General features: G+C 41.0%; 2 protein-coding genes across 11 annotated transcripts in view; both read right to left on the bottom strand.

Annotated features, from left to right (window-relative positions):
• Positions 1–68: 68 nt before the first annotated feature.
• On the bottom strand, positions 69–4,876 carry LOC119214380 (uncharacterized protein C6orf118-like). 4 transcript variants are annotated; one of them, XM_037466129.2, is made up of 10 exons: positions 4,787–4,876; positions 3,884–4,548; positions 3,615–3,737; positions 2,907–2,966; positions 2,626–2,750; positions 2,465–2,526; positions 2,007–2,191; positions 1,760–1,813; positions 1,620–1,681; positions 69–1,530 (listed from the first exon to the last, which is right to left on the bottom strand). In XM_037466129.2, exons 2-10 carry the CDS (start codon positions 4,475–4,477, stop codon positions 1,485–1,487), a joined length of 1,311 nt encoding a protein of 436 aa, XP_037322026.1. In that variant the 5' UTR covers positions 4,478–4,548; positions 4,787–4,876; the 3' UTR covers positions 69–1,484. The 4 variants fall into 4 exon arrangements, 3 of the variants coding, with proteins under 3 accessions (XP_037322026.1, XP_037322025.1, XP_037322027.1); XR_005119966.2 differs by having other exon boundaries at positions 1,456–1,530; positions 2,048–2,191; XM_037466128.2 differs by having other exon boundaries at positions 69–1,681.
• Positions 4,877–5,817: 941 nt separating this feature from the next.
• pde10a (phosphodiesterase 10A) overlaps positions 5,818–16,085 on the bottom strand; it is a 40,241-nt gene continuing 29,973 nt past the window's right edge. For 6 of the 7 annotated variants that reach the window (XM_037464912.2, XM_037464913.2, XM_037464915.2 and 3 more), the window contains 14 exons: positions 15,858–15,916; positions 15,512–15,563; positions 14,817–14,959; positions 14,337–14,429; positions 13,944–14,130; positions 12,897–13,039; positions 12,255–12,338; positions 12,006–12,156; positions 11,739–11,894; positions 10,948–11,120; positions 10,712–10,823; positions 10,424–10,504; positions 9,586–9,674; positions 5,818–8,316 (listed from right to left, as the gene is read on the bottom strand). In XM_037464912.2, coding sequence (XP_037320809.1) covers positions 8,217–8,316; positions 9,586–9,674; positions 10,424–10,504; positions 10,712–10,823; positions 10,948–11,120; positions 11,739–11,894; positions 12,006–12,156; positions 12,255–12,338; positions 12,897–13,039; positions 13,944–14,130; positions 14,337–14,429; positions 14,817–14,959; positions 15,512–15,563; positions 15,858–15,916 — 1,623 coding nt within the window. In that variant the 3' untranslated portion in view covers positions 5,818–8,216. Of the gene's footprint in view, positions 8,317–9,585; positions 9,675–10,423; positions 10,505–10,711; positions 10,824–10,947; positions 11,121–11,738; positions 11,895–12,005; positions 12,157–12,254; positions 12,339–12,896; positions 13,040–13,943; positions 14,131–14,336; positions 14,430–14,816; positions 14,960–15,511; positions 15,564–15,857; positions 15,917–16,085 lie in introns of those variants that run through there. The other variant, XR_005119904.2, reaches the window with a different exon arrangement.

Below are 16,085 nucleotides of genomic sequence, written 5' to 3'. Positions count from 1 at the left end.
TATTCAATAAACTGTGTCTATTTACTATGTTTAAACAAAAAGACACACCTACAATCCTAGAATTTAAATCGTATTATATAGTTGTCTGAAGAAAAACAATAGATTTATAGTAAATTATATTGAAGTATATATTAGCATATATTGTTGAAAAAAGTCCTAATTTATTTATAGTACTTTATATGAAAAAAACATTTAACATTTACCGTATGTTAAACACTATGTTACTATGTATGTTAAACACTGTATGCTATGCAGAAAGATGTCCTAAAAAGTCTTTAAAAGTTTTAATATAGTGTGTAAAAAAATTGAATTGTATGTCGGAAAAAGTAATAGCATATAATATATAAAAGCAAAACATTCAACAAAAAGGACATCCCCAAAATGATCAGGATCAACAATCAGAAACAGCTCTCCAAACATTATGTGAAATGCATATTTCTGATCTCCTTTGAATGGTGACAATCTAATATAAATCACTTGTAAGTAAAACTATATCTATTACAGTTCCAGGAGAAATGGAGATGCATTGAATTTCTACCCTTATGTGGTAAATAATCACCATTATGGATAGGGGTGGAGCCGAATGTCTTCTACTAGTCTTTACTACAGTTGAGGTCATTTCCAGGAGACTACAGTAAAATGTTGCTGTCTTTTGCCATCTGGTGGCTGCATTGAAGCTCGCTGGGAGGAAATCATCCAAGAGCCCGGCTGATCTCTGGCACAGTCGTATTGGGCAATAAATAACGACTTTAGTGAAATGCTTTAATAAATAAGATATTTAAGTGAACATATTATGTAAAGGGAAGGGTGGTTCTCATCGCATAACATCACAAAGGATTCTGGGATGTCTCTGCTGTCCTCTGGTGGTTGAAGGGCTATTTTGACCATTTTGGTGAACCTGTTCCACATCAGACGTCTGTTTTAAGGATACCAGTTGTGAATGATCTCATGGAGGTTCAAGTTTTTCCGTCCAATGTCTCATCCAGTCTGTACAAATGAATTGTCTCTTGAGGTCAGCAAAGAGAATGATGATTATGGTCTGTGGTATCACGTTCACACTTGTGGTTAAGAGGCAGCATACAGAATAAAATCAGAAAATAGATGTTACATTATCCAGGTTTTCTTTTCAACTCATTAATAATAGTATTAGATGTGGATCTCAAGGTGGAAGTTGTTCATATTAAAAAAATACATATTGGACCGGTCTTGGCCACAAAAACAACATGTTAATTTCATATATATAGATGTGACTTTTTTTGTAGTATTTGTACATTGTGTATTTGCATTTGTACATTTCTGCTTGATAGTGGTGGTGGTTTTGAGCTTTGATCTTGGGATGTTATTTCTAGACAGAGGCAGTTTTTACTAAAAACAACATTTTATTATAATGAAGCAGTTTGCTGGTGACAGATGTGACTCTCTGGAATACGGACTCCCTTGGTTTGATTGCCTTTGGAAAGTCCGTCTAAAGCTGATGCAGCTATTCACTCTCTTGTTTGTAGATCACAATGTATTTCGTCCCACAACGTTCTAATGTTAAAACAACAACAGCAGATTAAAAAAAAGAAGAGTCACGAGTCTCTACATCAGGTGCCACAGTATGTGCAAACATAACGTACCGTCTCATGGTCTTGCTGGCTCTTTCTCTGTTCAGCACCATGTTGATGTTGTTTTCCAAATCCTTCAGGGAAAATGCAAAGAATTGCGTAACATGACATGTTTGACAAATCATGTAAAAAGGTAAAAAAAAATCCCTTGCCTTGTTGGTGGTATTCAAACAGTTATTTGAGGCAATCAGTCTCATTATCTCCATCTAGAAACAAAGAAATAAAAGATAAATAAAACATGCAGCAATATGCATTTGTTACCCTGCAGAAATGTCTATACACGTCCTGCTTTACTTGTAATCCTGGAAGAGTGCAAATGGGATGCAACAGTCACAATGTGCTCCTCATGAACGTGTGAGGAACAGGGCACAAAATGTTAGACAGCTTATCTCCCACCACCTTTAGATCTTTGATGCACCGTTGCGTGGCCGTGGTCGTACCAGAGGACACTAGCATCTCCTCAAGCTCCTCTTCCAGCTGCTGGTTCTCCCGCCACGTGTTCAACACCTGGAGCCTCTTGGACCGGACACTGGTGCTGTGGCCGGCGTCGAGTCCTCCGTCACGCAGCCCGGAGAGAGATGCATCTGTCCAAGCACACAAGAGGCCAACGGGAAAGCACTGTGGAATGTATCTGTATCTGTTCACATCCCTGCAGCCATTAGAAAGTCACAGCTGACTCAATGGAACAAAAAAAAAAGCTAAATGCCTGTTGGCATTAAATTATTTCTTCAGTCTGTCCACATCAGAAACACTACATTTAAAAGTGAGCGCGTGCTGCGGCCTGCATGTCAATATACAGCAGTGATAGCGGAAGTGATTTACCAATAATGATCTAACAAGGTAATCTTGAGACTCACTGGTCGTGTCACCGTCCTCTGGGCCAATGGTAGCTGGGATGTTCTTTGATTCATTTCGGGCTCTGAGGTCAAATGGGAACAAAATGCTTAATAATAATAAGACTATCTATTTTGATTTTATAAGATCTATTTTGATTTTGGTACACAGATCCTTGCAGTACCGTTTATTCTCCTCTAGAGCTCCTTTGGCCTCCTGCTCCAGCCTGAAAACCTCCTTTTCTGAATCCTCCAAATCCGTTTGCCTTACTTTGTCATTGCCGGGACCTTTGAGCGAAGTCTCCAGCGACTGTAACAGAGCAACAACAAATACCTCTAAACAGCAACATGTTTATGTAATGTTATTGACAGCATATTAAGCCAGAAATTGACATATATTTCTCGGGCTTTCTTCTCATATGGTTAATGTATTTCTTTTTAATAGAATATGAGCAGTGTGATTTACCACGTTTTGAAGTAATGGTTGGGACGCCATCAAGTGGTTGACATACATATCATACTCTGTCTGGAAAGAGAGAAGAAAATATTATTTTGTTCATCATTTTTCTCAAAAGGATGTGTCTTTGTAGAATAAATCAGAACTTGTGGTGTTGAAAAACTGAATGTTGGAAACAATAATATCCGTTAATTTACTGCTCATGGATTTGTCCCGACACACACTTCATTGCATTTTAGCTGATGGTGTAAAAACTGCAGACAATCAATCATGAACATACGGCCAGGTCCACATCTGGTGTGGAAAAGAATCATTTTTAGTTAAATGAAATATTTCCCATTTAGAGTTATTGTAACATTACTGTGAAATGATATGTATTATGTAAATATATATTTAAGTTGCATTGCAACCTCATGATCAACTCATTACAACTAACGACAATTTCAATTTTATTCATGAGCCAAATGCACTAAGTCACTAAGATACCTACAAATCCATTGTGTGCAAATCAATCCTTTTAAGACGTTTTCTAATGAATGGGCAGTCATGCATCTGTTTCCCACTGATGACCTGCACCGTGACCAGGTTCCAGTGGCTGCTCCACTTCCGCTTGCCACACCAGGGACTCCGTCTCTCTTGGCTCTCCCTCAACTGAAATGCGTCTGACGGCACAGGCTAAAAATGAGCGAGCGGGTACAGAGGAAATGGGAAAAAAACCTTAATTTCCCTCAGGATGCGTCCAAATACTGGTGAGCCTTCACATACATCATCAAAGACGTCAGTGAACACCGCGAGGCGGTCTCTGCCGGGGCAGCTTTGCGCTGACAACCTCTCCAGCTCCTGGGTGTGACAGGGACACACACACAAAAACCTTACAGTTACAACGTGCACCTTCTGCAAGAGTTTGAGACGACATTCCAATGCGCCACAACGGTGTGGTTGCAAAATGAGCTGCAGGATGCCACTGTTTGTGCGACCATTCTCACCTTCTGTAGTTTCCTCTCGTGAACTTCTGCAACGTTTATTCCAGCCCGGAGGTCCTGCTTGGCCACGACTTTCCCGCCCAACCGTTGTTTCGTCTTCAAGTGGCCTTTATCACTCGGGCCTTTTTGGTCAGACGGCGGTTTTCCCAACAGACCAGATGGAAAGTTAGACTTTTTCTGATGCAAGGCTCTCGGCCGGAGAACCAGTGAGTTTGGGGAACAGAGATCTATGTTAGGTAGACACTTGTCTCCGGTTATGTCTGCACGCGATGAGCGATCCGCAGCCGGAGCGCGCCTTGACCTTGAGACGTCAGAAACAGTGTGAGTGGAGGACTCAGAGGGGCAGTGTTTCACCGCTTTCTTCTTCAGCGCCTTTGTCGGGGTCACAGGGTTCGGGGTTTCCTCTGAGCCGCGAGGAGTCCTCCAGAAAGGCTGCTTCTGCTCCCTGTGAGGCGGACTCGGGTTCAGGCTGCGGGGCCCAAGATGACCTGAGGAGTAGGTCAGGATGTCGGCCTTCTGAGCAGCCTCAGCAGCCAGCAGCAGGCCGTGGATGTCCCTTCTGAAGCACGCAGGCTTCGGCTTACATCTGCTGGACATGGCTACGAAGGGACCAACACGCGGGGTTGAACAGCTTTTGTTGAATGTTGCACAAGGTGACAATAAAGGTCCTACATTAAGACACAAAATTGTAAAAAATAAATAAATAATTAAAACAAAGAAAGAAATTGAGGTACCTGGTAAAGCTAAATCAAATCTAAGCATTTATGCGTTTGTAAATTCAAACCAAATTGGTTTTCCAGAGTCACCCATAAAAAAACGTTTATAGCCTTTACATTACTTCTATTAAGAAAGTTGAAGCTTGTGTAGAAAACAGGGCACACAGACCCCTAAAAGAAACAAACTCACCCGTCAGCTAACGTTAACTGGAGTTTTGTTCGCAGTCGCGACATGAAACAAACACTGCTCCTTGACTCAGTTGTCAAGGAGACACAAGCACGTGGTCTCTGCGCTGCATTCAATGTCTTGATAATAATCGTACTCGTGACCTTTTAGCTGCTGGCTACACTTGGGCACAGAGAGAGGCAAACAGTGTACAACTTTTACACCTTAGATGTTGTGCATGTTCATGTTTGCAGAAAGCAAGAATAACATACTAAGCATTCAAATATAAAAGAATTTGATCGCTAACTTGTATAAAACAGTTGTAAAATGAAAGCAAATGATTTGTGACAATTTTTTTTTTTTTAGATATTTGAATAGTAAATTTAGAAATCCAGAATTGTCATGTAAAATACTGAAACCTGCTAATAATTTATTCATCTAGTTTTCATGTGTTCCTTTCACATGAAACATGATTTACCCAGTGGTGCATAGAAAAAGTGTGTGTGTGATAATAGTCATGTTAGTGTTTGTGTTCTGACCAAACAAATCATCCAAACAACTTTTACAGTTATACATTCAATAGGCCTGGATTCAGTCATTAGCCAGAAACAATATGCATGACCTGTGGTCTCTTAACAGTGCGCGTAACAGAAAGGCCACTACCTTTCAAACAGTAGAATCTAATAAATTGCTGCTATTTCTTTGGATTTTCTTTTGTATTTGTGAGATTTAAATGACGCATGTGGACTGCCACAAAATCTTTCCCATAATGACCAGAAAAATGTCATTGCGTAAGCTTTTTGGGGAAATCTACTCTATCAAGCGTATTTGCAAGTGGCTTAGCGGTTGTCTTTTTTATAAATGCGCAATTCTAATTTATATTTAACATTTTTGACCCTAACTCATCTCTTGATCAAGGAAATAAATGGACCTGAGTAAGTTTGTTATGTTGCCGACCAATTAAGGGTGATGCATTGTCCCCTTGCACCATTCTAACAGCTCCATCAAAATAATAGTCTGAATTAATAGTACAATAAATGCAAACCACCAACATATATTTTCCAGGTATTTAATAAAAGTCATTTGGGCTACTGCTCTTACATTTACAATTGAGACGTTCTGCAATTATTCTGGGTAACAGTAACATGTCTAGACCATTTTGCTTATCTCTATTTTTAATTTGTACAAAACAAAAAGGCCAACAATATTTTTCTTTGTATAAAAAATATAAGTTAATTTAAATTTAACTCTAATTAAGAAAATAACATCAGTAATAATTGCAATAATAATCATCAATAATAATAATAATAAGCTTAACATAGTGCAGACAATGAAATATAACTGGTGCTGAAAAATTGAAGGGACAGTGCAGTGTTATGGACTTATCCATGTTCTCAGGTGGGCAAAGAGACAGTCAAAAGCTCTCAATCTCTCGCACGCACACACACACACACGCACACACACACACACACACACACAGACACACACAGTCTGAAAGTAGACAACTGCTGTTCAGTTTAGCGCCATCAGAGCACACATCTTAGTCAGTACCAACTAATTCCTAGATTGCACACAATATACCCCTATTAATGTTTTCTGCAAAATGATATATAAAGTTCAGTAGAGGCGCATGCTATTTGTTGCTCTTGGTTGAAGCTTACTGGAAGTAATTCTGAAAACTAAGACAGAGCACATCATGAAAACTGATGGCGCACTGACCCACATGCCATGTTTTGGCAATTAACAAAACCTTCCTCAAGATCCACATTCACACCATTTAGGAGCCACAGTACCAGTCGTAAAACGAATTATTTGAGCGGTAATTTCAGTATTGGAGGGACAATGTCCACTGGAATGACAGCTTCAGATGAAAAAATGGTCTTTTGGAAGATCTTGGAAATTAATTTAAAAGAGTTCCCAAGATCCCCTTGCATGGCGCTGCAGAGGAAGCGTAAAGGAGGATTTATTTCCTTCAACAGATCACAGAAATGAAGGGATCTTTTACACAATTGCAGAAAGTCAACCAATCCTTCTGAAGTTGCAACCCCTGAGATAAACATATGGTGCACTTTAATTTAACAGGTTTGACGTTATGTGAAGATATGAAGCTGACTATCTCTGAGCTGCTGTGCCCGACAGTCAGCAAAAGAGTGTCATAAATGTTTCACACTACGGCTTTGAACCTGCAAGGACACCTATGGCTACCTCACATTTTCTTCCACCCGTCACCATGTGTTTGATGTATACCTCAATACCGCAAACCGTGTTTAATGAATCAGGGTGCTGTGTAGTCATTAAATAAAGAACTTAACATGAAAAAGTTTGTTGTGCCACTGCAAACATTTAAATATTCTGCAAGGACTCTTGTGCAGTATCCTCATATTACTTGTGTTTTATTCATGGCTGTAGAAATGATTAATGAGGAGAAACAAGATTGCTGCGTGAAATAATTAAAGATGTGATAGTGGTTTGAAAAAATGTTACGACAATAAAAATCCAACAGGCTTATATATAAACCTGCACACAACTATACTATAACGGATGCTATTCATGCATCTTCTTCCTTCTTTCCCACACAAAATAGTTCTGCTCACCTGGGCTCAGGTTCTGTTGTTCATAAAATAGTGGATGCATTATGCGGCAGGTTCCTAAATGCCACGGGGGGCCGTGGGCAGTGCTGTGGGCTCCACTTCTGGGAGAAACATCGTGACTCTCTTGTGACTGTGCTCACAAGTGTTGACATTATCTAAATCCTCCTGCCACAGTTCATTCAGGTTTTGAAGATTATGCTGCGAAGGGATTTCTCAACATAGGCTGTATGTTTTTATTCAAGTACTGCAAAGGATTTTTGCTCAAAAAAACATTCCTGCATCCACCGTCTCAGTAAGGTGGCGTTAAACCATACATCTGCTCTACACATTCCTTCTGTCTCTGGAAATACCTTGGTGAAGTAGTGTGCGTACGATAAACCTACCACAGAAGGCAAACAGTACCGTTTCAAGAAAAGCCTGAACCAACAACCAGATTTCACGTATTTCTAGCCTGTGAAAGGTTCAGAGTAAGGCCTCTGCAAATACAAGACCGTTAAAGAATCAGCTCATGTAAAAAAAAACAAAAAAAACATAAAACTGCCAAAAAATGAAACCATAACAGCACATGTCCATTCTATCCAAATTAGCCCCCAAGCTGAGGGGATGTGGAGCGACGGGTTGGAGTCCCTCCACATCGGCCGTCTGTCAGTCCCTGGGATCCGTGAAACCGCCGGCGTCGACACCCTCCGTCACCCAGTGAGGTAACTGTGTGTTTACAAAGTCAAGTTGCCTTTAGCTCATCCGTCTCCTGCTAATGCAGGATGTGCCCCCCCCCCCCCCCCTCCCCCCTCCCCTACGAAGTACCAGGTCCGTGGCAGGAGTCTAGTTGTAATCCTTTGGTGGGCCAGCGGCCCTTTTGGTAGTCAGTTGTCGACCTTGACAGGTCCAGAATCACTGGGCCGGTTGGGAACTACGTCCTGCACCTCTCCTCGCGATATCTTCTCCCACTGGCCCAGGTTTTCCCTGCAAACACAAAACAACTCCATCAGATTCAGAGATATTCCATTTCTTACTGCAAATACATGTCAGTGTCAATCAGTGTCAATCAAAGACATGTAAACTGATAAAATTAAGTATGACCGTTATTTCAAATAAAACAGACTGTAAACTAGATTGTATTTTTCTTTCAAATTACCCAAATGGGCCATTTTGATTTGAAAAACGCTATCGCAGTATATTTGTTACTTATTAAGTTTTCTTGAGTGAAAATGATGGCCTAGCTAGTTAGCACACAAAGGTATGTCACTTTGCTGCCACAAGGGTGTGCATCGGAGAGTAATAAGGTCCCTGAACTATGCAACAGAAACATAGCTGCATTAAACTACAGCAACTTTTATTAAACAACTGAAAAAGAATGAACAATTGACAAAGGCACATCAGCAAAGCAACTGTAACTCATTAGTCATCTGCAGTACCCATCAGGCCTTGCTGTCATGAAGGTAACCTCTTCCCTTTGTGCTATAATTAAGTCTGACACACAAGTGCAGAAAGTGCAGAACGTGCCGCCCTTTGCTGCGGCCGGGCTGATGCAGTTTACGCTTCTGTTGCAGATCCCGCAACAAGCAGCCGAGCTGCGGCGGCTTCTGGGCTGACGTGCAGCCGGGATTAAATATTACACTGCTCACTTTGTTTGTATTCCCCCCGCGGATCAAGGTCACTACATTTCAGAGACCAGCGGGTTCCCCTCGGAGGACGGGCACAGGTGCCATATGATCCTGTGCAGTGCAACAGAAACTACACATACAGTTTCCGTTTAGCGCTCTGCGTTATATTCTGAGATGTGTCTATCCAAATATGTTTTTTAAAAAAGTACAGGTTAGTTTAATCTGAAATCAGTGCAGTAATGTGCGCTTTGTTTGTATTTTCAGGGGAACTCTTGGAATGTGCGTCTCAACACGTACTTCTTATCACCTCTATTTGTCTGGTTAGCAAAGGCGTCACGGTTTGCTCTGCAGTCAGCGCATTCATAGGGCAAATCAGATTAAATGCAATATTGTGTGAAGTAACGTTCTGATTGTTTTATGTTTTTGACCTATTTAACAAGAAAAGAAGTGAATTAAAACCTTCAATCAGATAGTTGTATAATCTCGTATTATACTCTTGTGTATCTTGTACACATACCCTACAAACATTATCTGTCCCCTCACAATTTTGCAAGGATTTTTCTCAAAGGACACGGCAAAAAAAGGAGGCGTACTCTCATACTTTCAATCTGCAACTTTGAATACGTACTTGCAGGCATTTAAAAGAGGACTAGATGGAGGGAAAAGCTTTGCTAGCGTTGTGTAACATGGAACTGCCACAGCATTGTAGAATCCCACCTGAAGAAAAGGACAAACACAAAAAACACAGACAAAATTATTAATTGTTTAATGAATGAAAGCCAATACGGAGTTTTTTTTTAAATTATTGATACTTTAGAAATGCAACACACTTATTATTTTCTCTGTTGATATTTTGATAATTATTATGGATAAGAATTATCCCAAAGGACTTCCATGTAGGCTGTTTTGGGGCACGATCTAACAAAACAATTGTTTTAATGGGTGCACATAATTCCTCCATCCTCATGTAAGCAAAACATGTTGCGTTGACAATTTTGCAGTTAATCATATTTCAGGCCTGTATATGTTGTTTGTGTATCATTGCTAAACATATGTTTAAGGTCATTATGCGTAATAAAAAAAGAATGATCATGTTGTTATGCTCTTAAGTGTTTTCTATGTTATCAAGCTATTATTTTAGTTTAGTATAACTGTAGCACATTTATATGATTTCAGTATATGTATTGTTGTATGTTGCCTTGCTTTTATTAATATGCAGAGTTTATAAACTACATATGACCATAGCATTCTGTAGGGGCTTCTTACACTACATCCTGTTTCCGTACAAATCTTAAAGAAAAACAAATAAATAGTTTGAGGCTGTTCTGTTTATATCTGTATACCAATGATGCTATTTTTGTTTTGATGTAGTCAAAATACTACTACTAGTACTCCTACTTGTGTGAAACCTTTTCAATGCGAGTTTAAAGTAGAGAGTGAAACACGGGTAACAATAATGGTCTAACTTGGCCTTGTGGAACCTCGTCCTTCTTATCTCTGTCCATCATAGGGATAGGCTGCAACCCAATCTTCTTCATCTCATCGCCCTGGGAAGGAACAACATGAAAACACGAGTTTATTTTTATTTTTGCATACCGACGCAAGTCTTCAGACCACTAGACCACACTATTTTGCAAATTACAAATTGTAGGATGGCGTTTTAAAATACCCATACAGCTCTGACTCTTAAGTATATTGTGAGGGCACAAAAATGAATATAAAAATGTCTAAATTCCAGCAGTATCCTACTGTACCTCAGCCCAGAACTCAGAGTAGATGTCGTTGGCTGTGAGTCGTGTGATATGCCATTGCTTGGTAACAGAACACAGGTCACATGCTGTCATCAGTAGACCAATCACGCGGTCCCTGGAGGGGAGCAAAGCCGCGTTACAGCCATGAGGAGAAGCTCAACGTGGCGCCAGGTCTGCGCGTGATGCTTTGACACCTGCTGGGATCTCCACCTGGGCAGCAGTGCGAGTCGTAGCCTCACCTGTGCGAGTGGTTGCTCAAGTCCAGTGCACTCGCAGACACCAGCTCCGACAGCTGCTGGTGGTTGTTGAAGTACAGGGCCAGGTCCGTGGCAATGATGGCCTTCCGGATGATCTCCAGCACCTGCTCGTACTCGCTGGAATTCAGGTTGGAGAAAATATTGTGCCCTTCCAGCTATGAGAAACAAAGAGATCAATAAAAAAGCAAAAAGCTCCACTTATGAGGCGTTCAGCTCAGCTAGACCACATCAGGTTGTAATCTCACGTCCGCCTCCGGCCAATTTGGGTTAATGCAGATCCTGGATGTAAAGAAGGCAGTCAGAACTAAATATGCATTTATGATCCTCATTGTATACGTAGTACACAATGTGTGTACAAGCATCCAAAATGATATGTTTATTTTCACTTAAAATGTTCTGTCTGATCTGTTTCTCTTCCACAAATGAACAGCAATTGAACAAATGAGATGCAAAAAAATACCTTGACTTCGGTTTTTTATTATGTTTTGAGCGGCCATCTGTCTTTAATAGTGGGTTTCACATGATGACCTGCTTTGCTAACGAAATTTCTCCACATATGGCATCACTTTTGTATCCCTCCCTTTGCTACTGTACATTGTATTGTGTTATATCATATCTGCAATTCTTTTGCATGAGGTCTTTCCCCACCATCTGCAAGTATTTAGACAGGCTCATGTGCTTATCAAGAAAAGGTCAAAAATGCTGATGCAATGCAAACTGGACTTCACCAAAAGGCTTATTTGCTGAGTATGTTCTTCATAATAGAGCTCTACCTGTAGGATGGAGACAGTCTGAGAGAAGTGGTGTTGCTCCATGGTGGAGCTGGAATACAGAGCAGCCAGCGGATGGTCAAACTTTTGCAGGTACGAGTTGCTGTACCCCCGATGGTCCAGATCATGGCACAGGCAGGCAATCAGCAGACCCTTCTTCTGTGGACCAGAGAAGAAAATGACAATTCACAAAGGACCCCAGTTTCTGAACTCACTTTTCATTATCATTACTCTTGGAGCAGTTAAACCAGGACCCAATGAGGAGCAGACCTCTAGCTCTGTGAACATCCCAGAGGTTTTCTGAAGGATGGCGAACATACAGTGTGCCACTGTCACCGCATGCTTCCAGTTGTGGTAGGGAACACGCCGGTAGTTCTTCCGTACAGACATGGTGAACCGACACAGCTTCTCCAGCTCAAAGCTGCACACATAGAGTGATATGCGTGAATGAACAACTGATTGACGGCGACTTCGGCGAAAAGGTGACACTGACGTTGTCACGGCCGAGTGAAACCCTACCTGGTCTTTCCACAGGAGTTGTGAACCATGTAGATAAACACAGCTGGCCAGATCTCCTCAAAGGGACTAATGTCAAAGTGGAACCTGGAGGAGGGACGGCGGGGCGAGAGGAGAAACTTAAATTAGCATGTACAGCACACAGCAGGACACACAAAGGGACTTCAGAGGTGTGTTAAACTGTCAACTCGTCCTCCACAAGACCTTCCCCTTCCTGACTTATGTCTCAGCAGGATTTCAAAAAACTTGGCTGTGCAGCGTTCAGTTTTATGAACCAACCACCAAAACTTCAACTCTCACTTCTTTTAAAAACCAGACTGAAGCGTTTTGTGTTTGCTGCTACATTTTAGTTAATTGTTCTGTAATTCTGTGTTTTATTTCATACTTTTGTTGTTCTACTGAATATTATTTTTCTTTTTTAATCTCTTGGCCTTCATAAGCATGTTTGCAATTACGTTGTAATTAAATGTCTACAATTTGTTTCTTTGACGTTGGGCCCTCTGAGCGGCCTTGTTGCTTGGTCTATATAAATAAACCGAAGAGCTTCTGGACTGTGTCACCATCACTTTACAGACCGGTGGCTCCACCACACTCAGTGACACGGCAGAGATAACGACCGAAACCTGAACGTGAAAGGGCACTCACATTTCGATCTCTTTATAAATGGGTGTGGGGAGGTTGAGCTGGGTGAGGGTCTTCCATTCTTCGGATGTGCAGATGCTGTGATAGGACAGCTTTTCCATCGTCACTCTGTAAATGCATTCAGAGTGCCGGATCCTGTGGTACATCTGCAGGGGGACACACGACAGGGAGAGGTCTTAAAAATGTTGAAAGACGAGTTGAATACTAAAAGAGAGAGGCTTTAAGTATCCCCGTTGGAACTTCCAAAAGGGTCGGACTATGTTAAGTTATTTGCAACAGTCCTGTGTCATATTTCCACATCTGTTTTGTATCCCTGTCCCCCATCCAGACAGACAGGAATAAGACAGGTACAGGCGCCAGGCCTCACACCTCCTGCCATAAATCAGTGTCGATCAGGCGCCAGCCCGAGTAAGATTCCTGGAGACGCAGAGCATAAATCGCACCAAAAGATAAATCTTGTCAGTCGACGGATGTAGGCTGCTGGTCTGAAATATTAACACGCCCCATCAATTTTAAAACCAACTTTGCGACGCTGCTCCTGCGTAAGTTTGTCGCACGAGGCGGGGCGAGTCCGGCCCTCACGGGGAGGACGAGGCTTCCCGCAGACGGACCGCACGCACGCAGTGGTTGATTTGTGAAACCTCTGTGTGAGTTTCCTTGAATGGAATAATCATTGCAAGCAGAAAATAAGCCTTAATTCATATTTTGATACAGTGCGCACTTTAGATAAAAGCTTTAGGCTTTGTCTTTGTCAACCTTAGGAAATAAATGACATTTCTTCTCTGATAAATAGGCAAAGCCACAGCCTTGAAAACAGCTGAAAGAAGCCTTGCAGCCAGGGAATGAATTTAGCACAGTGATGAGGTCACTACGTCAAAGTAACAATGGAATATTCATGAAGAGGGAGTCTAAGATAATCTACAACGCAATAAAGAGCAGGCTTATTCAAACTATGAAATTGCTGGATTATGCTTTTTCTGTTGGAGAAAATCAGTTAGTGGTCACTAATAAATAATAGTAATTGAGCGTGTTAAGGCCGGGTTTACTCACATTTGCACAGTGTAAGGCCAAAGCACAAAAGACAGCAAACATCTTAAAGTTGTTCTCATCTGTTTTGGTGAAGGCACTTCCGCTCAGCTTGTTCACCATCTGCACCACACCTATGACGGTCCCCCTGCTCACGATGGGCATGCACAGGATGTTACGCGTGGTGTAGCCGGTTTTGAGGTCCACCTCTCTGTTGAAGAAGACAGAAATATGTCAATGTCAAGAAAGTTTATAATGTGTAATAGAGACGTCCAGGTCTGTAGTGCGGCCGTAGCAATGAGTACAGGTCTAAATACAGAAGGTCTGGGACAAATCATAGCACGACTCCAACATCAGTTTAATTAGACAGACCACTCATCATAGTTCATGGAAAAGAAAAGTAAAAATGTCTTTTACCGGTTGAACCGGGGGTCTGCATAGGCATCCGGGATATTTAAGACTTCCCCTGTCTGAGCCACTTGGCCAGCAATTCCCTTCTCAATAGAAAACCTACATGGAAAGAGGAGGGCAGAGGATGACAGTCAGCTTTGTGGATGTCTATCAAAGCTTCTCAGTCTTTTGGTTCGGAGCACAAATCAATACATTTATAATAATGTATTATATTCTAATTGTACACACTTACTTACGAGATATGGCTTTTCTATTGACTTACTGTACACTATGGTGAACATTGACTTATTGAGGCAAGAAACACCATTTTGGATGTGTGGAGACCAAAGAAATGTTGGAAATTACTATTCAAAATGAACTTTTCAACCAGTTTGTACAAAACCTGGATAAACATGGATAAATTAAAAAAACAAACCTTTTCACAGTCAACAGTATAGAGTATAGTGTTCAGCACACTGAACGAGAGGAAGGGTCAATCGTACACACCTAATTTCTTTGGTTTTCCTAAAGACAGGTTTGCCTTCTTTCTCTTCTCCAATATCGAACAGGTCAGAGTACAGTTCTTTGTTATTGTGATCTACCTGGAAGAGTGCACACCTGTCCGCATTCACCAGGTTTTTTGCATATATCTGCAAAACAACACCAGGGACAAAACTGTCATTAGCAAAAATAACTAAAAGAAAATCTAGTGCTTTTATATTAAATCATCAAATCAGATCACTGGAGTTTTAATGTTTTCTTTGGGAATGCTGAGACAAGGAGTAAAACTAACTAGAGTTAATTCCAACTAATTTCAGTGTTTGAACCAGATGACTCGAATGACCTGACACCACAGTCATGAGGTAAAAAATAAATACAAACAGAGAGGTGGGTTTTAGTAAAAAAAACAACAGGCAAATCAAGATTTACATTCAAAACGATCCCATTGAAAAATATATATATTTGAAAAATAAAGTCATGTATTTAGTTTGCCCATGAATCTGTTATTTTAATAAGACGTTAAGCATTATCATCATTATCATATACATATATTGTATAAGGTACTAAGACTATTGTTAGTACCTGTATAACAGCGGCATTACTATTACTCTTTTTATCACACAACAACTAACACACACTCCCAGGATGTGTAGCCTTGAAGACAATGTGAATGAACACATACTTGCAGAAATAACACTCACCATAATATGTTCAAGTAGAGAATCTATTGCCACAATGTTATCAAAGTATGTTCTGTGCGAAAAGAAGAAATGGTGCATTGAGATGTTGACAAATGGGAAGCTCTGATGACGTTCACATTCAAGACATGAAAGCTAAGTTGCCTAAAATGCAGTAGATTCTTTATATTCACTGAGCAAAACGTTGTATTTAATATTTGATCTGATTGTAAATGTAAAGACTCACTTTTGAGCCCATTTTTATTACGTCAATCACACTAAAAGAACAACACTGTGTAACTAAACTTTGAAGATGTCCTCATCAGTATTAATATAGTGTCAGGCCAAATGTCTCAACAGCAGCTCTTACTTTGACACATCTAGTAGGAAGTCATTAAGCTCCGTCTGTTTGGCGAGGCCTCTGCACACCTGGGGACCAGAGAGAATTTCGCGGTCATGGCCCGGCACGCACATGCGTCACACATTTCCTCACAGAGCAGCGAAAAACCATCACGCGCGTGCTGTTTCGGCAAAACCAACTCGATGTCGGCACACCGAGCCGCTGGCCTCCATCGAGAGGTTCAGTAACAGCGACGCG

The sequence above is a fragment of the Pungitius pungitius genome, chromosome 13 (genome assembly GCF_949316345.1).
Source record: "Pungitius pungitius chromosome 13, fPunPun2.1, whole genome shotgun sequence".
Classification (NCBI taxonomy): Eukaryota; Metazoa; Chordata; class Actinopteri; order Perciformes; family Gasterosteidae; genus Pungitius; species Pungitius pungitius.
This window is presented reverse-complemented; position numbering and strand designations above follow the sequence as displayed.